Genomic DNA, 27,943 nt, shown 5'->3' on the forward strand with positions numbered 1-27,943 from the left:
ATGCTACATTTTTTGTAAGTTAATACATACAATAATAAAATAATGGAATTCTTGATAAGGTGGTGATAGTGGTGATTATTGTTTTAAGAGGAAGTACAGCTAGGCAACCATTCTCTATTAACACTAACCAGAGAGAAGGAATGGAAGGGATCCGACACTTCGAAAAATGTAGGTATCGGCCAAAGAAGGAAAAGGACCACGAAGTGCGTGAATATGAAAGACTCACGAGGCGTCGAATGTTCAGATAGGATAGATGAAAGTGAGGAGTCTGGCACAAGTAAGCGGAAGTTTGTCTTGAAATATTTATTGACAGGTCCGTGGTGTAGGGCAGGCAGTATATCTCGCTCTTTATCTGAGGCTACCGGTTTTCACTTCCCGACTTGTCCAAGGACTACGTGATATTCTAGTATCTGAAGGCCACCCGGCTGGGCTGCAGCAGTCCTGGGAGGACAATGCCCTTAATGGACTTCCTCCCAATACTCATTCGGTGAAGTTTCTCGACAATTTTTAAAAAGCTATTCGCTCTACCAGAAAGTCCGGATAGATAGTGTTATTAGTATTTTAAATAAGCGGCGTTGGAATGACCTCGTGTTCGTGGGGACGGTACAACACAGCCACGATATCCTCTGTCTATCGCAAGAGGCGACGAAAAGGGCAACTAGGGGCTCCCAACACGGGAGCGTGGGTTGGTGACCACGGTTCCCCTAGCTGAGTCTGGCATTGCTTCCACTAATTGTGGTAGGCTCCTAGCCTTCATCTATCCTATCCGACCTCTCATGGCCAACTCTGGTTCTTTTCTGACGCTGCGGTATTAGGTTTGCGAGGTCTAGCGAGTCTCTTTTTCACGTCCATCGTGGCCGATTCCTTATTCTCCGAAGTGCTGGACCTCTTCCATTTTCCTTATTAGTGTTAATAGTGGAGGGTATGTCAGTTGTACTTCCTCATAAAACAATAATCACTACCACCACTGTGTTGGAACAAAGATAGGGAACGGTTGAGTAAACTGTTTTTCTATTGGAAGCTTCAAATGTACGACACATGTTAATTCATCCCTCAAAAACTAAAACTTCTTCTTTCTTCTTTTTCTGCTTACCCTCCAGGGTCTGTTTTTCCCTCGGACTCAGCGAGGGATCCCACCTCTACCGCCTCAAGAGCAGTGTCCTGGAGCGTCAGATTCTGGGTCGGGGGATACAACTGGGGAGGATAATCAGTACCTAGCCCAGCGGCCTCACCTGCTATGCTGAACAGGGGCCTTGCGGGGGGAGGGGAAGATTGGAAAGGATAGACAAGGAAGAAGGAAGGAAGCGGCCGTGGCCTTAAGTTAGGTACCAGAGGAGAAGTAGGAAACCACGGAAAACCACTTCCAGGATGGCTGAGGTGGGAATCGAACTGTACTCAGTTGACCTTCCGAGGCTGAGTGGACCCCATTCCAAACCTCGTACCACTTTTCAAATTTCGTGGCAGAGCCGGGAATCGAACCCAGGCCTCCGGGGGGTGGCAGGTAATCACACTAACCACTAAACCACAGAGGCGGACTGAAATAACCCTATAGACTAAATTTTACAAAAAAAATACACCGAAGAAAATGGAAATTGCAATACCCAGAAGGAGTGGTGCTACATCGCTGCAATTGAACATGCAGGACGAGTGTTCAGTTGTGATTCGATTATTACACTTTCAGGTCCCTCTGACCGCAAGTTTGGACAACAATCAATACAGGATGTGCTCACCACGAGCTGCAATACAATGATGAATTCGTCGAGGCATGGAGTCAATAAGGCCCTGGATCGCTTCCTGAGGAATTGTGGCCCAAGCTTGCTGCACTGCACAGGTCAGTTGTTCCAGAGTTATGGGTGGCTGAGAACGGTTGGCCAGTTGTCGACCCATCATGTCCCACACATGCTCAATAGGACTGAGGTCCGGGGATCTGGCGGGCTATTCTAAGGTTGTGATGTCGTGGAGAGCTTCTCTGGAGATGCGTGCAGTGTGAACCCGGGCATTGTCCTGCTGAAACATCCCATTAGCAATGTTCGCCATCATAGGGACAACCACTGGATTGAGTACCCTATCAACGTACTGTCGAGCAGTCATAGTGCCCTCAACAAGCACTAATTGTGATTTCACATTAAAGCCAATAGCTCCCCGGACCATAATGCTTGGTGTTGGCCCTGTGTGCCTTCCGACAATAAGATCTAGGCGGCCCCTCTCCCCGGTACGTCGGCGCACACGATTCCGGCGATCACTGCGGGCAAGACAGAAGCGCGATTCATCACTAAAGACGACCCTATGCCATTCGTCGACCCACGTCTATCTTTCTCGACACGTCGCTGTTGTGGGGTCAATGGAACACCTTCTGCAGGGACACGGGCTCGTAAGCCAGCTGCAAGCAAGCGATTACCAACTGTTTGTTGTGCAACGTGGGGTGCCACACCTGTTCGAATTTGCGCTGCTGTTGCATTGGGTTCCATCCGGGCCATCCGAATGATGCGGCGATCCTCTCTCACATTTGTCTGTCGCGCTGGGCCTGTGCCAGGTCTACGAGTGTGGGTACCTTAATTTGACCACTGCTGCCATACACGTTGTAGCGTAGATGCCTGTCGGTCAACACGTGCAGCGACAGTCCTTAGCGATAATCCAGCCTCACACAGCCCAATTATCCGAGCCCTCTCAAACGGCGACAGTTGTTGATAGCGTGCTCTTCTCTGTCGTCGAGGCATGTTTGACGGGGAACACTTCACTGCACAGACTGCAAGTCACCTACGCTACACCAGAGTCCGTATACTGGAGTTGATTCCTCCGCGACCAATCATGTGGGGAGACCTGTAGTAACAATCCAATGGTTCTGAAACTTTGATCGTTTACATACCTACATGGCATCGTTCCATACCTTGAAAAACAACACAAACGACCAATGCCTTCATGGTGTTGCAATTTCCATTTTCTTAAGTGTATGTTGGTCGCTAGGTACTCGCCCACTGAAAGGTTTGAAATAATTTTCAAGTAACGCTGTGCATGTTTTAAATATAATCTAATAATGATAGTATTATCCGTTCTCTAGGTACGACGCTGGGAACACTGGCGCTTCTACTAGCGTCTTGTCACGGAGCACATAAGCCGGAGGCAGCCTGCAACTCCAGTACGGCACGTCTAGTGTTGAGCAGTGAGAAGAACCGCTCCGGGGACTGGGTCGCTAGGGTGAGTTGTATTACTGCAAGCTGACAAGATGATCAATTGTATGCGACAGTAAATACGTTCCTCATAGTGTACTGGACAAACATCAGCCAAAAATGGGGTGGTTCGGTTAATCCCGAGCGCTCTCATAGGTGAAAATGAAACAAATATTATAATGTTTAAAAACAATCTTCATTAAACAATATTACTTTTTCGGAATTTTAGTCTGTCATGAAATGTTTGATTCCTATATATCGTGAGCAGGATGGGCTTGTAGACGAAGTGACTTGTATGGCTCCTCCGTGAAAGGGATTTTTATCTTCTCTTGCTTGTCGGGAATTTGGTAAAAAACAGATAACGATATATGTGTAAATGGTCTTGTTATCTGACTTAGTGGAACCAAACCAAGTTCCATGGTGCTACAGTCCCGAAGGGCCTTGGCCTAACAAACGACCGCTGCTCAGCCCGAAGGCCTGCAAATTACGAGGTGTGGTGTGGTCGGCACGACGAATCCTCTCGGCCGTTATTCTTGGCTTTCTAGATCGGAGCCGCTATATCACCGTCAATAACTCTTCAATTCTAATAACGAAGGCTCAGTGGACCTCGAACCAACCTTCGGATCCAGATAAAAATCCCTGCGTAAAATTCAATTTAATTAAAAATGGCAGTTAACTGTCTTGAATACTATTTACAGGATAAGACAATTTGGACAATTTCGCTTAATTTGGACAATTAAAAAAATTCCTTCGATTCCTACTGACATAAAATATGCCTCGTTAGAGTCTTTGTGCAGCACGTGAAACACTGTACCTACACACTTCATTTATCTTGGAGCAAAATAGAGTTGAAAATGGGACAACACATCCTCAACGGTAATGGAAACCTCCAGATTATTTTTACCTGTCATGGAGATATCATAAATGGCAATAAGAATAAAACGAAACGTCCTTTAAGAATGTCGCTCACTGTGTTTTCCTTCGGTAAGTTAAATTTCACATAAACGAAATTGTCTGTTCGTAGGAAAGAATTCAGGTATGAAAGGGTATCATGTCGCTTGAAACAGGGGTGACCGAGCTCGATAGCTGCATTCGCTTAAGTGCGGCCAGTATCCAGTATTCGGGAGATAGTAGGTTCGAACCCCACTGTCGGCAGCCCTGAAAATGGTTTTCCGTGGTTTCCCATTTTCACACCAGGCAAATGCTGGGGTTGTACCTTAATTAAGGCCACGGCCGCTTCCTTCCAACTCCTAGCCCTTTCCCGTCCCATCGTCGTCATAAGACCTATCTGTGTCGGTGCGACGTAAAGCAACTAGCAAAGAAACAGGGGTGCGGGAAGGAGCGCGTCCCGCCGGGCTCATAAGCATGCGCGCTACGCCTTGCCTTGGTTAATATTTCTGTCGCATTTAGACAGACAATATTATATTAAATATCACAATATTAACGATGTTATAATACACTGGCGGAAAATGAATTACCAGCACCAAGAAGGAGTTGTGCTACATAAACAAAATTCGGGAGTCGTGTTTGCACATCTGAAAGATGACGCCTATTAAAATTTGTGTGCTAGTCGACGAACAGTGGTGCTAGTACCGTCACTATGACCTTGCAAAGAAAGTTTGCTTTAAATACGCGCTGTCCACTTCGTGAGCGTCAACCTTCGCCGTCCCACTATTCGCAACACTGAGAGCAGCCACGGAGGTTTATTGTCTCTTGAAAATTGTGGACTCACCAGGTGGACGAAGCAATTCAGTGAGGTTTCACCTCGGGACGTGTTCATTGGCTTCATCACAGTGTAGATGGATCAGCCAGTGATCCAGTCTTGATCCGTATCTTCCAAGCATTCTACACATTTCTCCGGGGTCTTGAGTTACCAACGACCATGTGGATCAGCGGTAGAGTGTCGGCCTCCGGATCCCAAGATAGCGGGTTCAAACTCGGCAGAGGTAGTCGGATTTTTGAAGGGGCGGAAAAAAGTCCATTCGACACTCCATGTAGTACGATGTCGGTATGTAAAAGATCTCTGGTGACACATTTGGTGTATACCCGACAAAATTCATTAAATCTCAGCCATAGACGCCCAAGAGAGTTTCGGTTTACTCGGTCTGCCATCTAGTGGGGGCCTAGAGTAAAACGGAACGTCGAAATTGACGAGCAGACAGCCAGATGGCGTCAGATTGAAATGTCTGCACACGGTAGCTGAGGCCATACGAGTAGTATAATACAGGGATTCTGCGGCCACCGCCACCGCAGGCTCCCAGAGGCCACCTCCACCTCCACCACCACCACAGCCAGAGGCCTCCCAGATGCCTCCTCCACCACCACCACAGCCAGAGGCCTCCCAGATGCCTCCTCCACCACCACCACAGCCAGAGGCCTCCCAGAGGTCTCCTCCACCACCCGCGGGAAATTTGAATTTGTAAACAAAGCCACGTGCTTTTTGACAGCTGTCATCGACAACAACGCATCGCTAACCTCAGTACTGCCATCTTGACGGGCCTAAATCTCAGTAGTACCAACTTAACCTAACTAGCGCGAGGTAAACAAAGCCACGTGTTTTTTGACAGCCACGTGCTTTTTGACAGACAACAACGCATCGCTAACCTCAGTACTGCCATCTTGACGGGCCTAAACCTCAGTAGTACCAACTTAACCTAACTAGCGCGTGGTAAACAAAGCCACGTGCTTTTTGGCAGCCACGTGCTTTTTTGACAGCTGTCATCCGCCATCTTTAAACCACAGAGCACTGTGCTGCCCTCTTTATCGTAGTAGATGTAAATTCGTCACCTGTCATCCGCAGTGCTGCCATCTTGGCGGGCCTAAACCTTAGTGCTACCAACTTAACCTCACTAGCGTGAGATAAACAAATCCACGTGCTTTTTTGACAGCTTTCATCCACCATCTTTAATCTATAGAGCACAGTGCTGCCCTCTTTAGCTACTTACTTTTGAAATGTGGTGGCGGATAATTTGAAAAATGCTTTTTGACAGCAGCCATCTTTGAGCACCGTGCTGCCCTCTTTAGCTAGATAACTTTGAAATGTGGTGGCAGGCAATTCCACATGACAGCAGCCATCTTTAATCAAGAGAGCACCGTGCTGCCCTCTATGTGGTGGCGGCAAATTCTACATGCTCTTGTTTGGAAACAAACTCACGCGCTTTTTTGACAGCCGTCATCCGCCATCTTTAATCAACAGAGCACAGTGCTGCACTCTTTAGCTAGATACCTTTGAAATGTGGTGGCGGCAATTTGAAAAATTCTATGTGCTCTTGTTTGGAAATAAAGCCACGTGCTTTTTTGACAGCTGTCATCCGCCATCTTTAATCAATAGAGTACTGTGCTGCTATCATGCGGACAATTTCGTCAGCTGTCATCCGCCATCTTTAATCCACAGAACACCGTGCTGCCCTCTTTATGACATGTAGTAGCGGGCAATTTGAAAAGTTCTGTTAGCTGTCATCCGCCATCTTTAATCAAGAGTGCACCGTGCTGCCATCTTTAGCTAGATACCTTTGAAATGTGGTGGCGGCAAATTGAAAAATTCCACGTGCTCCTGTTTAGTAAACAAACTCACGCGCTTTTTTTTGTCAGCTGTCATCCGCCATCTTACATCGCAAACCTCAGTGCTACATTCTTTAGGTACATACCTTTGAAATATGGTGGCGGATAATTTAAAAAAGGAAAAATTCTACAGCAGCCATCTCTCGACGCTAATTGCACAAGATGGTGGCTATACATGACTCCTTAAAGGTGCTTATGCAAGATGGCCGCTATACATAGGTTCTTATGAGACTCCCTTGGGATGCTTGCGCAAGATGGCGGTTATACATGGCTCCTTATGAGATGCCCTAGGGATGCTTGCGCAAGATGGCGGTTGCTCTTATGAGGCGGCTTAAGGGTCCTTGCACAAGATGGCTAGAGACGCCCTAAGGATGCTTGCGCAAGATGGCGGACACAAGATGGAGGCTATACACGTCTCCTTATGAGACGCCTTAAGGGTGCTTGCGCAAGATGGCTGCTGCTCTTATGAAGAAAGCTAGCTTAGAGGCTAACGCGTCGTGCTAGTTCGATTCATTAAATTTGGGGCTTAAATGCAAAATGTTAAATATCTCGAAAGCGGTGCATCGTAGAGCAAAACGGACAAAAGTTTTTCTGCCCAGTACCTCGGTTCGCAGTACGAGGAACAAGAAAAACATAGTCTAATGATGAGATCAACGGTTCGGTTCCTACTTAGGCCCTTTGGCATTCGCTCTGTTTTAGCTTGTTGGTGTCTTTACAGTAGCTTATATCTACATAGGGTAACAGAGGCTTGTTGTGAACTTTGAGTCTATATGCAGACAGTTGATGTGCAGGGATTTGTTTTGATGTAATACGTGCTTCAGCAGTAGCGTTTCTAGGTACAAACTTAACTTGTTTCGATAGCGATGAAGCGTTGAAATTTCCTTCTTCTTTACCTTGCATCTCTTCTTGAGATGTTTGCACTTCGACAGAACGTGTAGTAGGCTTAGGAAATGAAGTAAAATCATCAAGCTGTAATGGCAATGAAACATTAAGATTTTCTTCTTCTTCTACTTTCCCTTTACTACTGTTTTGATCAACATCATTATCCTTATTATCATAATCATGATCTTGCCTCTCTTTATCTTGAAGTTTGTGCTTAGTAACAGAACTTGCGGCAGGCCTAGACAACAAGGGAGAATTAAAAATCTCTCGCAGAGGTGTACTTTTTAAACGTAAATCAGTGTTCGCTGGAATATGGTTGAGCTCTTTGTATTTTGTTCCCGATGAAGCTACATTACACGCGGCTTCATGACGTTGAGCGTGGTATGCGTTCTTGAACTCTCTTCTACAATGTTTGCATTGAAAAATTGTCCTACATGATATCTCATGACGTCTCCTGTGATAGCTTCGGGAAAATGCTTTTCCACACTCTTCGCAAATATACCTAGACATAGGTTTTTCCATGACGGACTTTTATCTTCTGCTAACAGATTCTTCTTTAAATCTACTCGACATTTGTTACTCTCTACTTCGATGATGCGAACAGCTTAACGATTAACAGTAAACTAACACAAAAACGTATAACCAAGGTAGCAACAGTATGGTTTAAGCCCATCAAGATGGCAAGAGTGAGGTTAGCGACGTTCTGCTGTTGGATTTTAAATTCCGCGCTATAACATGCATAAGGTGGCAGCCTTGAGGTTTACCGCCGTAAAGATGGCAGCAGTGAGGTTAGCGACGCTCTAATGCCCTTCAAAGTGCGGTTAGGGTTCGTCAAGAAGACAGCTGTCAAAAAAGCACGTGGCTATGTTTACCAAACAAGAGCACGTGGTCGTGACGTCACGGTCACGTAGTATGCTGCTTCAGCATGCAAAGTTCAATGTCTACACCTACGTAGTAAACACTGTGTTATGTTCACAAAACTTTTACTCATAACTATTTTTTATGCTTTAAGTTCGTGCACATAGGTTATGTTAAGATAGCAGCACACGTACAAGCGATGGTCGCACGCTTGCGTAGAAGTCGTTTAGTACGATAGTTGGTGTATGCATTATCAAAAGGTGATATGTACACGCTTTTAAACCTTGCTATTCTTACTGCTACTATGTTCGCAAGATTTTCAAAGATCGCTATTCTTTGTGCTTTAAGTTCGTTCGCATAGGTCATGCTAAAGTAGCAGAGCAAACACATGCGAACGTTGTACATTCTAGCGGGATGTGTTTAGTACGATAGTTGATGCATGCAAAATCGATAGGTGTTGTGTACACACTTTGAAACTTAACTATTCTTCGTTCTTTAAATCCGTGCACATAGGTTATGCTAAGATAGCAGCACACTCTAGCGGGGGAAGTTTTGTACTCTAGTTGATGCATGTATAATCGATAGGCAATGTGTACACGCTTTTAAAACATTGCTATTCTTACTGCTGCTGCTGCTATGTTCACAAGATTTTTATACATCGCTATTCTTTATGCTTTAATTTCATGCGTATAAGTTATACTAAGTTAGCAGCATACTTATAAGGTTGTTGCACGGTCTAGTGGAAAAAGTTTAGTAAGAAAGACGATGCATGCAAAATCGAAAGGTGATGTGTACACGCTTTGAACTTGGCTATTCTTTGTGCTTTAAGTTCGTGCACATAGGTTATGTTAAGATTGCAGCATGCACAAGCAATGATCGCACGCTCTAGTAGAAGAAGTTTAGTACAAGAGTTAATGCGTGCAAAACTGACAGGTGTTGTGTACACGCTATTCTTTGTGCTTTAAGTTCACGCACATAGGTAGCAGCACACAATTGCGAACGTTGTACACTCTAGCGGTAGAAGTTTAGTACGATAGTCAATGCATGCAAAATCGATAGGTGATGTGTACACGCTTTGAACTTGGCTATTCTTTGTGCTTTAACTTTATACACATACGTTAGCAATACACATATGCGATCGTTGTACACTCTGGCGGTAAAAATAGTCGATGCATGCAAAATCAATAGGTGATGTGTACACGCTGTTAAACATAGTTATTTGTTGTGCTTTAAGTTCGTGCGTATAGGCTATGCTAAGATAGGAGTACAATCTAGCGGAAGAAGTTCAGGGTGATGTGTACACGCTTTGAAACATGGTTATTCTTTGTACTTTAAGTTCATGCACATAGGTTATGCTAAGATAGTAGCACAATCTAGACGAAGAAGTTTAGTACGAGAGTCGATGCTTGCAAAATCGATAAGTAATATGTACACGCTTTGGAACATGGCTAATCTTTGTACTTTAAGTTCGTGCGTATAGGTTATGCTAAGGTAGCAGCACAATCTAGAGGAAGAATTTTAGTACGATAGCTGATGCATGCAAAATCGATAGATGATGTGTACACGCTGTGAAACATGGCTATTCTTTGTACTTTAAGTTCGTGCGTATAGGTTATGCTAAGATAGCAGTATAATCTAGCGGAAGAAGTTTAGTGCGATAGCGGATGCATGCAAATCGATAGGTAATGTGTACACGCTGTGAAACATGGCTATTCTTTGTACTTTAAGTTCGTGCGTATAGGTTATGCTAAGGTAGCAGCACAATCTAGTAGAAGAAGTTTAGTGTGATAGTTGATGTATGCAAAATCGATAGGTGATGTGTACACGCTGTGAAACATGACTATTCTTCGTACTTTAATTTCATGCGTATAGGTTATGCTAAGATAGCAGTATAATCTAGCGGAAGAAGTTTAGTGCGATAGCTGATGCATGCAAATCGATAGGTAATGTGTACACGCTGTGAAACATGGCTATTCTTTGTACTTTAAGTTCGTGCGTATAGGTTATGCTAAGGTAGCAGCACAATCTAGTAGAAGAAGTTTAGTGTGATAGTTGATGTATGCAAAATCGATAGGTGATGTGTACACGCTGTGAAACATGACTATTCTTCGTACTTTAATTTCATGCGTATAGGTTATGCTAAGATAGCGGAAGAAGTTTAGTGTGATATTTGATGCATGCAAAGTCGATAGATAATGTGTACACGCTTTGAAACATGGCTATTCTCTGTACCTTAAGTTCATGTGTATAAATTATGCTAAGATAGCAGCACAATCTAGCGGAAGAAGTTTAGTATGATATTCGATGCATGCAAAATCGATAGGTGATGTGTACACGCTTTGAAACATAGCTATTCTTTGTACTTTAAGGTCATGCGTATAGGTTATGCTAAGATAGCAGCACAATCTAGCGGAAGAAGTTTAGTACGAGAGTCGATGCATGCAAAATCGATAGGTAATGTGTACACGCTTTGAAACATGGCTATTCTTTATACTTTAAGTTCATACGTATAGGTTATGCTAAGATAGCAGCACGATCTAGCGGAAGAAGATTAGTGCGATATTTGATGCATGTAAAATCGATAGGTGATGTCTACACGCTTTAAAACATGGCTATTCATACTGCTGCTCTGTTCCTAAGATTTTTAAACATAGCTAATCCTAATGCTGCTCTTAACGACGTAGAGCTAAGGATTGATTACGTGACCGTGACGTCACGACCACGTGCTCTTGTTTGGTAAACATAGTAACGTGCTTTTTTTGACAGCTGTCTTCTTGACGAACCCTAACCGCACTTTGAAGGACAATAGAGCGTCGCTAACCTCACTGCTGCCATCTTTACGGCGGTAAACCTCAAGGCTGCCACCTTATGCATGTTAAAGCGCGGAATTTAAAATCCAACAGCAGAACGTCGCTAACCTCACTCTTGCCATCTTGCTGGGCTTAAACCTTACTGTTGCTACCTTGGTTATACGCTTTTGTGTTAGTTTACTGTTAATCGTTAAGCTGTTCGCATCATCGAAGTAGAGAGTAACAAATGTCGAGTAGATTTAAAGAAGAATCTGTTAGCAGAAGATAAACGTCCGTCATGGAAAAACCTATGTCTAGGTATATTTGCGAAGAGTGTGGAAAAGCATTTTCCCGAAGCTATCACAGGAGACGTCATGAGATATCATGTAGGACAATTTTTCAATGCAAACATTGTAGAAGAGAGTTCAAGAACGCATACAACGCTCAACGTCATGAAGCCGCGTGTAATGTAGCTTCATCGGGAACAAAATACAAAGAGCTCAACCATATTCCAGCGAACACTGATTTATGTTTAAAAAGTACACCTCTGCGAGAGATTTTTTATTCTCCCTTGTTGTCTAGGCCTGCCGCAAGTTCTGTTACTAAGCACAAACTTCAAGATAAAGAGAGGCAAGATCATGATTATGATAATAAGGATAATGATGTTGATCAAAACAGTAGTAAAGGGAAAGTAGAAGAAGAAGAAAATCTTAATGTTTCATTGCCATTACAGCTTGATGATTTTACTTCATTTCCTAAGCCTACTACACGTTCTGTCGAAGTGCAAACATCTCAAGAAGAGATGCAAGGTAAAGAAGAAGGAAATTTCAACGCTTCATCGCTATCGAAACAAGTTAAGTTTGTACCTAGAAACGCTACTGCTGAAGCACGTATTACATCAAAACAAATCCCTGCACATCAACTGTCTGCATATAGACTCAAAGTTCACAACAAGCCTCTGTTACCCTATGTAGATATAAGCTACTGTAAAGACACCAACGTACTCGTAAAACATTTACAACTGCTAAGAGCCTATCATGATGCTGGTTACACACAGTACAAAGAAGATATTTTTGAAATAGAGTATGAATTACGTCGTGTAGGTATTATTAAGTAAGCGCTTACCCTCACCTAAGTCATCCATCTGTAGTATATAGTCGATCGAGTAGCTATATTCGTATAGATTATTTCCCAACATTCTCCCTTCCTTAGGGTGTTAACTCCGCCTCTAGTTGTAGAGCCGGTCTCAAGCCCGGATAAAGAGAGGAGAGGCACCCTAGCCCATTAGCCTTTAACCCATCAGCCCTTTAGCCCTTTAGCCCATTAGCCCTACGAGGAATGTGCGGTAATCTAATCTTCTTAGAAAAAGGTATCCCCTGACATGTTCTAAACACATGTTGTATCGAGTACAGTGTTCGGTTCTACTTATTTAGTGTTCTAAACACTTCAATCAATGTTCCGATCACATGATAAAGTTAACGGCATAGAGTGCAGTGTTCGATTCTAGTCTTGTTATGTTTCTTTAGTGATTTGCAAGTCTAAACATGCATAATGACGTCATCACTGCAGCACGTGCTTACTCTAGCTATCCCGATGCAGGTTTAAACTTGTTCGATAGAGCTATGCCTTGACATAAGAGGAGGCCTTAACAGCTTATGTATAGCCGCTATTGTTTAAAGATAGCTGCTGTTAAGAAAAAGCACGTCGAATTTTTCAAATTACCCGCCACCACATTTCAAAGGTATGAGGTTTAGTGCTGTAAAGATACCTGCACGATGCAAACCTAGCTCTCTTCATCAGAGCAGCCACCATCTTGTGTGAGCACCTCTAGACCGTATCATAAGGAGCTGTGTATAGTCACCGTCTTGTCGCTGCTACCTTGCGCAAGCACCCCTAGGGAGTCTCATAAGAGCAGCAGCCATCTTGTGCAAGCGCTCTTAAGCTGCCTCATAAGAAGCTATGTATAGCCCCCATCTTGTAGAATTAGATATCTGCCAATGCCAAAGGGCCTAAGTAGGGATCGAACCGTCGATCTCATCATTAGACTATGTTTTTTCTTGTTCCTGATACTGCAAACCTAGGTATCAGGTTTTGCTCTACGATGCACCGTTTTCGAGATATTTAACATTTTGCATTTAAGCCCCAAATTTAATGAATCGAACCTGCACGGCACGTTATACTCTCTACCATAGCTAAACCTGATCATGTTACGAAGACTTGCTTCAATACAAGCTAAAACAGAGCGAATGCCAAAGGGCCTAAGTAGGAACCGAACCGTTGATCTCATCATTAGACTATGTTTTTCTTGTTCCTCGTACTGCGAACCGAGGTACTGGGCAGAAAAACTTTTGTCCGTTTTGCTCTACGATGCACCGCTTTCGAGATATTTAACATTTTGCATTTAAGCCCCAAATTTAATGAATCGAACTAGCACGACGCGTTAGCCTCTAAGCTAGCTTTCTTCATAAGAGCAGCAGCCATCTTGCGCAAGCACCCTTAAGGCGTCTCATAAGGAGACGTGTATAGCCGCCATCTTGTGTCCGCCATCTTGCGCAAGCATCCTTAGGGCGTCTCTAGCCATCTTGTGCAAGGACCCTTAAGCCGCCTCATAAGAGCAACCGCCATCTTGCGCAAGCATCCCTAGGGCATCTCATAAGGAGCCATGTATAACCGCCATCTTGCGCAAGCATCCCAAGGGAGTCTCATAAGAACCTATGTATAGCGGCCATCTTGCATAAGCACCTTTAAGGAGTCATGTATAGCCACCATCTTGTGCAATTAGCGTCGAGAGATGGCTGCTGTAGAATTTTTCTTTTTTTAAATTATCCGCCACCATATTTCAAAGGTATGTACCTAAAGAATGTAGCACTGAGGTTTGCGATGTAAGATGGCGGATGACAGCTGACAAAAAAAAGCGCGTGAGTTTGTTTACTAAACAGGAGCACGTGGAATTTTTCAATTTGCCGCCACCACATTTCAAAGGTATCTAGCTAAAGATGGCAGCACGGTGCACTCTTGATTAAAGATGGCGGATGACAGCTAACAGAACTTTTCAAATTGCCCGCTACTACATGTCATAAAGAGGGCAGCACGGTGTTCTGTGGATTAAAGATGGCGGATGACAGCTGACGAAATTGTCCGCATGATAGCAGCACAGTACTCTATTGATTAAAGATGGCGGATGACAGCTGTCAAAAAAGCACGTGGCTTTATTTCCAAACAAGAGCACATAGAATTTTTCAAATTGCCGCCACCACATTTCAAAGGTATCTAGCTAAAGAGTGCAGCACTGTGCTCTGTTGATTAAAGATGGCGGATGACGGCTGTCAAAAAAGCGCGTGAGTTTGTTTCCAAACAAGAGCATGTAGAATTTGCCGCCACCACATAGAGGGCAGCACGGTGCTCTCTTGATTAAAGATGGCTGCTGTCATGTGGAATTGCCTGCCACCACATTTCAAAGGTATCTAGCTAAAGAGGGCAGCACGGTGCTCAAAGATGGCTGCTGTCAAAAAGCATTTTTCAAATTATCCGCCACCACATTTCAAAGGTAAGTAGCTAAAGATGGCAGCACTGTGCTCTATAGATTAAAGATGGCGGATGACAGCTGTCAAAAAAGCACGTGGATTTGTTTATCTCACGCTAGTGAGGTTAAGTTGGTAGCACCAAGGTTTAATCCCACCATGATGGCAGCACTGCGGATGACAGGTGACGAATTTACATCTACTACGATAAAGAGGGCAGCACAGTGCTCTGTGGTTTAAAGATGGCGGATGACAGCTGTCAAAAAAGCACGTGGCTGTCAAAAAGCACGTGGCTTTGTTTACCGCGCGCTAGTTAGGTTAAGTTGGTACTACTGAGGTTTAGGCCCGTTAAGATGGCAGTACTGAGGTTAGCGATGCGTTGTTGTCTGTCAAAAAGCACGTGGCTGTCAAAAAAACACCTGGCTTTGTTTACCTCGCCGTAGTTAGGTTAAGTTGGTACTACTGAGGTTTAGGCCCGTCAAGATGGCAGTACTGAGGTTAGCGATGCGTTGTTGTCGATGACAGCTGTCAAAAAGCACGTGGCTTTGTTTACAAATTCAAATTTCCCGCGGGTGGTGGAGGAGACCTCTGGGAGGCCTCTGGCTGTGGTGGTGGTGGAGGAGGCCTCTAGGAGGCCTCTGGCTGTGGTGGTGGTGGAGGAGGCATCTGGGAGGCCTCTGGCTGTGGTGGTGGTGGAGAAGGCATCTGGGAGGCCTCTGGCTGTGGTGGTGGTGGAGGAGGCATCTGGGAGGCCTCTGGCTGTGGTGGTGGTGGAGGTGGCCTCTGGGAGCCTGCGGTGGCCGCCGAATCCCTTTATTATACTACTCATACGATTATTATTATTATTATTATTATTATTATTATTATTATTATTATTATTATTATTATTATTATTATTATTATTATTATTATTATTATGTACCCATACACGCCATATCTTCCTGCTACTACTATCAGCACCACCACGACCTCCATCGCCATCTTCGGACAGTTCGCCGCAGACACCGCCGCCGTTGCCTTCCAGACTGCACTTATGTTCAGCCACGCAGCTCCGAATTACGAAGCCTGCTTTCTACCAGTGACATCAGCTCAGCATCCTTACAGCTCACGAGCACAATCCATGACGAGGGCCCCTTATCCAGCCTACAGCGAGGAACGAGCTCCACGTCGTCTGGTGGTGGACTTACACGAGCACCGCAGTTGGTCACAGCAGACGAAACATATTCTCCCGTGGATTCCAGCATACAGCACTCTTCGCTACCTACCACTATTACCACCACCACCACCACCACCATCCGGCTTCATAGCTAAATGGTTAGCGTGCTGGTCTTTGGTCACAGAGGTCCTGGGTTTGATTCCCGGAAGGTCAGGAATTTTAACCATAATTGGTTAATTCCGCTAGCACGGGGGCTGGATGTATGTGTCGTCTTCATATCCACCACGACGCGCAGGTCGCCTACGGGTGTCAAATCAAAAGACCTGCATCTGGCGAGCCAAACTTCTCCTCAGACACTCCCGGCACTAAAAGCCATACACCATTTCATTTTACCACCACCACCACTTCCCGGCTCGAATATTCCTCCATTTCCGGCACCAGAAGACCGATCAACTACCTCAATTTTCTACCCCATCTGGAACCCGTGGATTTCTCCTCTCCAGTCCTTCTCCAGAACTCCCGTCTCCACCCCCAACCCCCTCAAGCGATCTTTTCCACGCTTCTCCACTATAATCTGCGCCGAGAAGACATCGCCGATATCCGGAAGACATCAAAAGGAATAGTCGTCCAAATCAACGGAGACACTGCAGCTAATCAACTCGCCTCCCAAATTAGAGCAACTCCTTTCGGAACAAACACTCTTCTTTAAATCCTCCCACCACCACCCATTCAATCCCCACCTCCACACTCGCGCCATAATCTGCTAAACTGTGTTATCCGTGGTGTGGATCCCTCACTCACAGAAAAAAAACGATAGTCATCGAGATCAACGCGGAGGGAATACCAGCTCAGAGGGCCTTCCGCATCTGAAATGAGGCAGGACCAGCATTCATGGTGCGGATCCTCCTGCCTTCACTAGCCGATATGGACAGACGGCTTGCCACTGGTGTCTCTATTTATAGTCATCATCACAAAGCCCAACCGTGGCACGATCCATCTTCACAACTTCTCATAAGCGAAAGATGTCTCAATTATAACCCATCGCACAACAGCCCAGTGCAAAGAAAATCACTCCATCTACAGTCATTACACCCAACACCAATTCACTCCCACGTGCCCCAACACCTTCACTCCCCCTCCCCGGTGTAACACCTGCGAGGCAAACATCTAGTCTATTCTCGCCAAACTGCCATGAAAACAGTCCCCATTCTCATTATCTACCCACGAACCACGACTATCCCTTCACTATTTTCCCATTCCAAATCTGGTGAGATTTGTAACAATGTCATCGCTTACTATCCACCCACACAATCGATCGCTAGTTCTTAACCATTTACAGACCATAGCTAATCAGACGCTCAATTTACGTTGTCTCACAACGCATTCAGGTCTAAATACATATTTCAACTTTAGAACTTTAGAAACTCTTGTAGCCTATAACCGTTTTCATAGCATTTTCAGCCTCAGACACACGCCTATTAACACGGTATGTACAATGTAGGACAACCAAGTAAAGAATAATATAGGAGTATGCGTGCAAACAGAACCACCCAATCACCTTTATATAACTTTTATATTGATAACTCAGTCTTTGTAATGTACATCAGGCGTAAGAAGAAACTGGAAAAATAATATATAAAGAGATATATTTACATATTTAAAATGTATAAAATAAAAGAGGAAAGGAAAAATTAAATAAAAAATAAAAACTATACTCATCTTCAGTGTATGTATCTCACAACGAAACTAGGTGTATATACCGGTATAAAAATGTATGTATCTATCCTGTCTAAACAACATTCTGTAAACACACGGCAATTTGATAAACTTAACCAAGAAGCCACAAATCTCCCTACCACCTCATTTATTTCTGACATACGTACTGTAACCCACGTCCCTCTTCCAGCACATCACCCCAACTCGTCTGCATCTCTTGGTCAGAGAGGGGGCGTAACCCTTTGGGTGGCTCGCCCCAACCCTTCAGGTTGGGGAACGAAAATTTCTTCGTCGTCATGAGCGTCCGGTGTTGATGTTGTAAGGTAGGTGTGAGTCAAACATACCTTTAAGGATACGAAGAAGGCACTATGAGCAGCTTACTCAGTTTGAACGAGGCCTAGTAATAGGGCTAAGAGGATGTGGATGTTCTTTCCGCGATATTGCAGAAAGATCTGGCAGGATTGTATGCTCAGTGCATCGGTGTTGGCAACAATGGTCACGGGAAGGCACTGCCTGAAGAAGACCGGGTTCCGGCTGCACACGGGCCACTACGGAGAGGGAAGACCGCTGTGTTCGCCGCATGGCTGTGGTGGATAATACTGCATCTGCAGCAGCCATTAGAGCTTCAGTTTACACCAGAGTGACACAGTGAACTGTAAAAAAAATCGATTACTTGGGGTACGTCCTGTAGCGTTCATTCCACTAACTCCGAATCACTGTCAGCTGCGACTTTTGTGGTGTCAAGCTAGAGTTCATAGGTGGACGGAGTGGAGATCTGATGCTTGTTGTTTTAAGGGGCCTAACATCGAAGGTCATCGGCACGAGTGGAGATCTGTTCTGTCCTGGGATGAAAGCCGTTTCTGTCTTGGTGCCAGTGATAGCCATAGTTTGTTAAGAAGGAGACCAGATGAGCACACAGAAGTAAGTTGACTGTGGCGTAGATACACTGGAGCTATACCAGGAGTTATGACGATTTCCTTTGACAACAGGAGCAGTCTCATCGTTATCCCAAGAACCTTGACAGTAGATTTGTACGTCAGCCTGGTGACTGAAAAACTAGAGTAAGGTTCCAGCATGTGGAACCCTTACCAGGATTACTTGACTCGAGAACTGGAAAAATCTGAAGAAAAGCAGCTCGATTTGTTCTGGGTGATTTCCGACAAAAGAGTAGCGTTACGAAAATGTTGCAAAGTTTGGGCTGGGAAGGTTTGGGAAAAAGGATACGAGCTTCTCGACTAAGTGGTATGTTCCTAGCTGTCAGTGGAGAGATGGTGTGGAATGACATTAGTGGTCGAATAAGTTTGTGTGTTTTTACAAGTAGGAAAGATCGCAATATGAAGATAAAGTTGGAATTCAAGAGAACAAATTGGGGCAAATATTCGTTTATAAGTAGGGGAGTTAGAAATTGGAATAATTTACTAAGGGAGATGTTCAACAAATTTCCATATTCTTTGCAATCATTTAAGAAAATGCTAGGAAAACATCAGATAGGGAATCTGCCACCTGCGTGACTGCCCTAAATGCAGATCAATAGGGATTGATTGATTGATTGATTGATTGATTGATTGATTGATTGATTGATTGAATTTGTTGTCCTGTCATTCATCCCCAGTACTCAAGAATAACGATCGTTCACATACCATTGTTGTCACCCAACGTATCGACCAGTTGTGTTGGCCTGAGAGATCACCAGCCCTTTCACTCATTGAGTACGCATAGGATATTATGAGACGACATCTCCAGCGTCTCAGCGACAAGTCTTGCAACCTCTACCATGGTGAATGTTTTGTTGTTGCTGGCAACATACATTTTTATTTCAGCTCTTATCAGTTCTCTGGGATTGAACTGGCAGTGGTGAGGTGGTAGCCTAATGAATTCGTCGCCTGTTCACTAGCAAGTACATACATACACATAATACCGAGGAATCTTGGGCTTAACCTTATCAATTACACTCAAAAAAAGTCCCTTCGTCATAGTGCGGTCTACTTCAATGCCGTGCCTAACGAGCCACTCGATCATCTCATCCTTTCTACACGACATTGTAGGTGCCTTGCCTATCTGAACTGAGCGGTATGGGGCATTGTCCATTATAACGACACTGTTCACATTTAGGTTTGGCAGCATTCATTGCTTGAACCACCGTATAAACCTATCGCCATCCATCTCTTCATGATAATCTCCAGTTCTTTACGATTTAAATAGACAGAGAGCGTTGGTTACAACAGTGCCAGATGTCCCGGCATGCACGATTATATATCTTCCTCCCTTCCCCCCACACGCAAGTAAGTTCACATGATAGATAAAAGTCTTGCCACCCACCTTAGATGCTATGAGACAGGAGAAGTCCCATCCGATTTTCGGCAGAATGATGCTATACCTATTCCCAAGAAAGCCGGTGCTGACAGGTGTGAAAACTACCGCACCATTAGTATCTCATGCCTGCAAAATTTTAACATGTATTATTTACAGAAGAATGGAAAAACAAGTTGAGGCTGAGTTGGGAGAAGATCAATTTGGCTTCAGAAGAAATGTAGGAACACGTGAAGCAATCCTGACTTTACTTCTGATCTTAGAGGATCGAATCAAGGACAAGCCCACGTACATGGCATTCGTAGATCTAGAAAAGGCATTTGATAATGTTGTTTGGATCAAGCTATTTAAGATTCTGAAGGTGATTGGGATCAGATACCGAGAACGAAGAATTATCTACAATCTGTATAAAAATCAGTCTTCAGTGATAAGAATCGAGGCCTTTGAAAAAGAAGCAGCAGAAAGGAGTGAGGCAAGGCTGCAGTTTGTCCCCCTCCTTTTCAATGTTTACATAGAACAGGCAGTAAAGGAAATCAAAGAGGAATTTGGAAAGGGAATCACAATCCATGGAGAGGAAATCAATAACTCGAGATTTGCCGATGATATTGTTATTTTATCTGAGAGTGCAGAAGATCTCGAGAAGCTGCTGCATGGTATGGACGAAGTCTTGGGTAAGGAGTACAAGATGAAAATAAATAAGTCCAAAACAAAAGTAATGGAGTGCAGTCGAGCGAAGGCAGGTGATGCACGAAATATTAAATTAGGAAATGAAGTCTTAAGGGAAGTGGATGAATATTGTTACTTGGGTAGTAAAATAACTAACGATGGCAGAAGTAAGGAGGACATAAAATGCAGATTAGCACAAGCAAGGAATAGCTTTCTTAAGAAAAGAAATTTGCTCACTTCAAACATTGATATAGGAATTAGAAAGATGTTTTTTAAGACTTTCGTGTGAAGCGTGGCATTGTATGGAAGTGAAACATGGACGATAACTAGCTCAGAAAGAAAGAAAATAGAAGCTTTTGAAATGTGGTGTTACAGAAGAATGCTGAAGGTGAGATGGCTAGATCGAATCACGAATGAAGATATACTGAATCGAATTGGTGAGAGGAGATCGATTTGGCTAAATTTGACGAGAAAAAGAGATACAATGATAGGACACATCTTAAGACATCCAGGACTTGTTCAGTTGGTTTTTGAAGGAAGTGTAGGTGGTAAGATCGGTTGGGGTAGACCAAGGTATGAATATGACAAGCAGATTAGAGCAGATGTAGGATGCAATAGTTACGTAGAAATGAGAAGGTTAGCACAGGATAGGGTGGCATGGAGAGCTGCATCAAACCAGTCTATGTACTGAAGACTCAGACACAACAACATTATTACTATTACACGAACGTCAGGGAAAAAAAGGTCGTTATTATTTTTTAAAAATATGTTTCTTTTAGCCGAATATAACTGTGTTAGTATACTGAAGTGTGTCCATGGTGTGTAATGTTGTCATGAGGCAGAAACACCTTACTGTCCACATAAGCCTTCCACTTTGTGCATCGATTTTGAAGGAACTAATCATCTTATCGAAAAAAATATTTTTGCAATGTATTTCATCCTTTTCGAAAAACATTTCCGCTGACAACTTTTTAGGGCTCAAATATGCAAAAAACTGGCAAGCACAGGAAAATTTCAAATCTTGTCGCACAACCTTGTTCATCATCATTTACGTTTAGAAATGGAGTTCTCCTACTAATCCAAATGTACAGTATTATTTCGAGTTACACTCTATGTATGTCTATATCTTCAGAGCCGTAGTAAACCAGATATCATGAACATCGGTTCAGAAATATAGAAAATGGAACACTTATAATTTGAGTTTGCATCTGATTCACCGCGAGATTACACAGTTACTCATAATCAATGTTTTAGCGGTGTATTTATTCCCGGTGCCATAGCTACAAACTGCTGCGACTTCTCTTGAAGCGAAAATAGTACCTATTTTACTGAGTTTCGGTGCTGGTACTGCGGTGGAAACTGATTGCAAGTTGCGGTGTGCTTCCATGCCCTATGTTACACAAATTAGGCAATAATAATCGTATGATCTCAGCTATAGTGTGCAGACATTTCAATTTGACACCACGTGGCTGTCTGCTCATAAATTTCGACGTTCCGTTTTACTCTAGGCCTATTAGATGGCAGACAGAGTAAAGAGAATCTCTCTTGGGCGCTTGTGGCTGAGATTTAACGAATTTTGATGGGTGAATATCAAATGTGACACCAGAGATCTTTAATTGCCGACATCGTACGACATGGAGTGTTGAATGAACTTATTTTCCGCCCTTCAAAAATCCGACTAGCTCTGTCGGGTTTAAACCTACTGACTTGGGATCCGGAAGCCGACACTCTACCACTGATCCACAGAGGTTACATTGTAGAAAAGTTTATCACTTACATGTTCAACTCCATTTTTAATGGTACTTATGATTGTGTATGGAAGGCCTGTACACTTACATAAATAATACTGTGCACTATTCTACACAGACTATAGAATGTTTATCCACAGGTAAGGCTGATCCATGACGACGTGAATTCGCCGAGCTCAGACAAATGGCGGGTGGACGTGGTACACACCGTGGTGCAGTGTCCGGGCAACGAACAGCTGGTGCTCATGGAGGCTAACGTCACCATCCCCCACGCAGCGCTCCATCAGCCCAAAGGTATGACCATCTCTATCATAAGGCACAACACAACAAGGAAGTATTAATAATAATTTCGTGTGGCTATTTCCAACCGTGTGGAGCCCTTGTGAGGCAGACCCTGCGGTGAGGATGGGCGGCATCTGCCATGTGTAGGTAACTGCGTGTTATTGTGGTGGAGGATAGTGTTATGTGTGGTGTGTGAGTTGCAGGGGCGTTGGGAAAGCACAAACACCCAGCCCCCGAGGCATTACAATTAACTAATGAAAGTTAAAATCCCCGACCCTACCGGGAATCAAACCCAGGAACCTCTAGACCAAAGGCCAGCACGCTAACCGTTTAGCCATGAAGCCTGACAACAAGTAAGTGAGGATTGGGATATCAGCATTTTGTCCTTGAGGAAGGTTACGCGGCTATGGTGGACGGCATTTCTTGTTTTGCTAGTGGCTTTACGTCGCAGCGACACAGATAGGTCTTATGGCGACGATGGGATAGGAAAGGCCTAGGAATTGGAAGGGAGCGACCGTGGTCTTAATTAAGGTACATACCCAGCATTTGCCTGGTGTGAAAATGGGAAACCACGGAAAACCATCTTCAGGGCTGCCGACAGTTGGATTCGAATCCACTATCTCCCGGATGCAAGCTCACAGACGCACGCCTCTAACCGCACGGCAACTCGCCCGGTGACGTCAAATTTAAAAGCGGTTTGCCCTTGATATTCCTCCCAACATTCGCGAATTAGAAGTTCGCTGCCTTGACATGCAGACATCATACAGCATGGAGTCACGAATGGATCTTTCTTCTCCCCCTTCAAACATCCTATAATAATAATGTTATGGTTTTCGGATTGAGCGAATGGCTTTTAGTGTCGGGAGTGTTCGGCTCGCCTGGTGCACGTCTTTCTATTGCACGCCCATAAGCGACCTGAGCGTCTGGATGTGGGGTGATGATGATGATGATAATGTGATAGGGATACACCTAGTGCCGGCACATAGCCTACTCCTGTCGGATAGTGTAGTTCAAGGCTTAACGTCTCCATCCGACGGACGAGGCACCATCAACAGTGGCATAAGTCCTTACTCCATATAAATACAGTACCACAGAGAGGTTTGGAATTGAATGCAGGATTTTTGCACGCAATCTAGTGATTAGGAATTGTATACCACCACATCTTCTACTGTGTCGACCGAGATTCTGCTGGTGAACATTTCTTCCACCAACGGAACTCAAATCGGCTAATCACAGTGTCAGACCTACTATAGATATGACGCCTCAAGGATCATGGCCAGCAGGTTGGCAGGGTTTCTGCAAACGCCGAGGTGCCGAGATTTTGTTTCACAGGAGTTCTTTTACGTACCAGTAAATGTACAAGTTTGAGCTCGGAAAGCCAGTGAGGCAATGAGCCCGGCTCAAAAACCCGGGTTTGAGCACAGTTTATACACTACCACTGATCCACATAAGGATATGAGAATCTCATAGAGCATATAACTGGTGATTATTGCCTGGCCGAGGCGGTAAAGGCGTGCTCGGTTCACCCGGAAGGACGTGGGTTCTATTTCCCGTCAGGACGTCGAAAAATTAAAGAAACGAGATTTCCACTCCCGGGGGTGAACATGGCCCTGAGGTTCACTCAGGTTACACTAAAAAAATCCTGGAAGCAAAGGTGGCCGGGCATAGAGCTGACCACTCTTCTCCATCAAGTGCTGAGGTTGCGGATAATGGAAGCCTTTATCTTCCACCCCTCCAAGGGCCTTCATGGCCTGTACCGGACGTGTCGTTCCACGGAGGGCGACATTTCTTTTCCTCACCAGGAAGGGGGGACGGCACGGCCGGTCAGTAAGGCAGTTATAAGGGGGGCGCCCACATGTGAATAGGTTCCCCTCCCATGTGAGCGTCCACATTGTAGACTTAGTTTATTTTTATTTTGCGTCCACATGGTAGATTTAGTTCATATATTTTTTCACTTTGTAACGGGAACATGTAATTGGGGCGAAAGCCTGTAATGTTCTTCAATAAATAATCATAATAATCATGGCCTGTACGGAGATGACTTTGCCTTTTTAATTTTTTTTTTTACAGTTACAGAGTTTGCAACCTGCTGAGTAAGCATCGACGCGATTGCCAAACTGCATATCGTCCCTGAGCCTAGAAAAACCGCTATGTGATAATTTCAGCTTTGAGCTCTGACCAGAAAGGTTCTGTCACCTAAGGTTCAGTATTGATGAACTCTGTGAACGAATTTCCGTTTTAAGTGATACATGTGCTGCGGCTCAGTATTCCTCTGATAACGTTGTCACATAACGGTATTTCGAGAGGGAACGCCGATATTTAAAAAATCTTGTACATTTACGCAGCCGACTTCAACTCCATGTATTCGAATAAATATATGATTTCATGATATTTGTAGAAGGGCGCTAACCTTCCTTGTCTCTTCCCAGCATCTTTCTTGACTTAAGGGAAATGCGAAATTGATACCTGACCTATAAACCAGTTCCTTCCCAAAGCTAGCGCTATTTCATTACAAATTCACACACTTGTTGTTAGTCGTTTAGTCGCTTTCTACTCTCCGTGACCCCATAGACCAAAGTGCGCCATTTCTTCCTGGCATGTAGCCTACTATTTTCCGAAGTCTTTCTAAATTTACAGCCGTGGCTTCCTTGATGCCATCAATCCACCTCATCCGTTGTCGCCCTCTTCTCCTGTTACCATCAGTCTTCCCCAGCATTAAGGTCTTTTCCAGTGAATCATATTTTCTCCTAATATGACCGAAGTACTTTAATTTTTTTCTGAGTATTTGACCTTCCAGTGAACAGCTTGAGTTGATTTTCTGTAATATGAACTTATTAGATCTCTTCGCAGTCCACGGAACTCTAAGGAGTTTTATACAACACCATAGTTCAAATGCGTCTATTCTTCGATGCTCAGACTTTCTTACTGTCCAGGTCTCGCTTCCGTACCCTTATGTACATTGCTACTGGGAAGACCATAGCCTTCACTATACGAATCTTCGTTCTTAAAGTTACGTCTCTACTCTTGAAAATGTTATCAAGGTTGGCCATTGCCTTCCTCCCAAGGAGCAAGCGTCTCTTAATTTCATGGCTGCAATCGTCGGCAGCAGTTATTTTGGAGCCGAAGTAGATGAAACTAGGAACAACCTCCATTGTTTAATCATTTATATGCCAGGAGGTGATAGGTTAAGTTGCCATGATCTTTGTTTTCTTGACATTCATCCTTAGTCCAGCTTTTGCACTTTCTTCTTTCACCTTCATTAGTAGATACTTAAGTTCTTCTTTACTTTCTGCCATCAGGGTGGTGTCATCAGCATATCTAAGGTTATTTATATGTCTCCCACCAATTTTAGCTCCAGTTTCTGTTTCATCTAATTTGGCATTCCTCATCACATACTCTGCATATAACTTGAATAAGTAAGGTGTCAATATGCAGCCTTGACGTACACCTTTCTCAATCTTGACCCATTCAGTTGTTCCATATAGGGTTCTCAACGTAGATTTCTGATCCGAGTACAGATTTCTCATAAGGCATATAAAACATCCTGTTGCATTAGGGAACAACAGGATCGAAATTTAATAAATAGGAATTAGCTTGTACTGTATATTTGTTTGTGTACTAGGTCTGCCTCCTCCTAAGACGACGCCCGTCCCACGCACTCGCCATGGAAATATGACCTCGACGGTGGCACCACCAGAGGGCTACATCCGGGTACCGTCTCTCCACAGCAGCTACAAGTATTACGACGACTGGCTGGTGTGGCAGCATGCACGTAACGCATGCGAACAGGAAGGAGCGCACCTCGCTGTGCCCGACACCGAGGAGGAATACAACGTGCTCACAAAGCTGAGCTCCAAACATCCCTGGGTCGGGATATACTACAGCAAGGGGAAAGGACAGTACATGACTGTGCTAGGTAAGTCACAATATGCGCTCAATTAACTCATTAAATTAACTTTCCCTTTGATATTATCCATGTTGGTTTTGTTGTGAGATGGCAATGGTAGGATGATAAACGGGGTTAAAAGTCAGGTTGTGGGTTTCAAAAATAGAAAAAAAAGGCCTCTCAGTTTTAATTACTCCGTTGATGGGTTGAAAGTTCCTTTTGGCGATCATTGTAAGTATCTAGGTGTTACTATAACGAAAGATCTTCATTGGAATAATCACGTAAATGGGATTGTAAATAAAGGGTACAGATCTCTGCACATAGTTATGAGGGTATTTAGGGGTTGTAGTAAGGATGTAAAGGAGAGGACGTATAAGTCTCTGGTAAGATCCCAACTAGAGTATGGTTCCAGTGTATGGGACCCTCACCAGGATTACTTGATTCATGAACTGGAAAAAATCCAAATAAAAGCAGCTCCATTTGTTCTGGGTGATTTCCGACAAAAGAGTAGTGTTACAAAAATGTTGCGAAGTTTGGGCTGGGAAGACTTGGGAGAAAGGAGAAGAGCTGCTCGACTGAGTGCTATGTTCTGAGCTGTCAGTGGAGAGATGGCGTGGAATGACATCAGTAGACGAATAAGTTTGAGTGGTGTCTTTAAAAATAGGAAAGATCACAATATGAAGATATAGCTGGAATTCAAGAGGACAAAATGGGGCCAATACACGTTTCTATGAAGGGGAGTTAGGGATTGGAATAACTAGCAAGGGATATGTTCAATACATTTCCAATTTCTTTGCAATCATTTAAGAAAACGTTAAGGAAAACAACAGATAGGGAATCCGCCACCTGGGCGACTGTCCTAAATGCAGATCAGTAGTGATTGAGTGACGATGGCGCCTATTAATTTCTCTCGCATCCTTCCAATTTTCTCACAAATTAATTGCAAGCCTGTCTACGACAGCACGAAGTGCTTCCAGGATAAATACATTCATACTTCTTCAGGAGAATGAATACCACAATGTCAGCTTTCAATATGGACATATTATGTACGTGCTCAGAACTATAAAATTTATAGCTGAGAGCTCAATTTAGGCAACAATATACTCTTAAAGAGAAAATAGCTAAGACAATTAATGCCACAAATGGTTAACCTTCAATTCTGGGCGTATCAAGTATGTAACAAGAATTTATTGTAAATAATAGGAATCATGGCCTTGAGCTTAAAGGACGTCAATACAGCAAGAAGAACGAGTACTGCTAGGCCTCAAGAAAATCGCGTCAGACGACACGAAGATGTGTTACGTTCCCCGCCCAAAGGGCGCGGCGGGCCCCTAAACAGTGACGCTGTCTCCCGGGCCGGAGCTTTGGCAAGAACTGGGCGATGCGTTGGGATGAGGAAAG

The 27,943-nt window shown here is 44.0% G+C and overlaps 1 protein-coding gene across 1 annotated transcript in view; it reads left to right on the forward strand.

The window, feature by feature from the left end:
• LOC136880543 (hemolymph lipopolysaccharide-binding protein) overlaps window positions 1-27,943 on the forward strand; it is an 89,612-nt gene that overhangs the window by 33,448 nt on the left and 28,221 nt on the right. The window contains exons 2-4 of the mRNA XM_067153309.2: window positions 3,059-3,195; window positions 22,515-22,668; window positions 26,279-26,572. Of these exons, the coding sequence (XP_067009410.2) occupies window positions 3,059-3,195; window positions 22,515-22,668; window positions 26,279-26,572 (585 nt within the window). The remainder of the gene's footprint in view (window positions 1-3,058; window positions 3,196-22,514; window positions 22,669-26,278; window positions 26,573-27,943) is intronic.

The sequence above is a fragment of the Anabrus simplex genome, chromosome 1, assembly GCF_040414725.1.
Source record: "Anabrus simplex isolate iqAnaSimp1 chromosome 1, ASM4041472v1, whole genome shotgun sequence".
NCBI classification, from domain to species: Eukaryota; Metazoa; Arthropoda; class Insecta; order Orthoptera; family Tettigoniidae; genus Anabrus; species Anabrus simplex.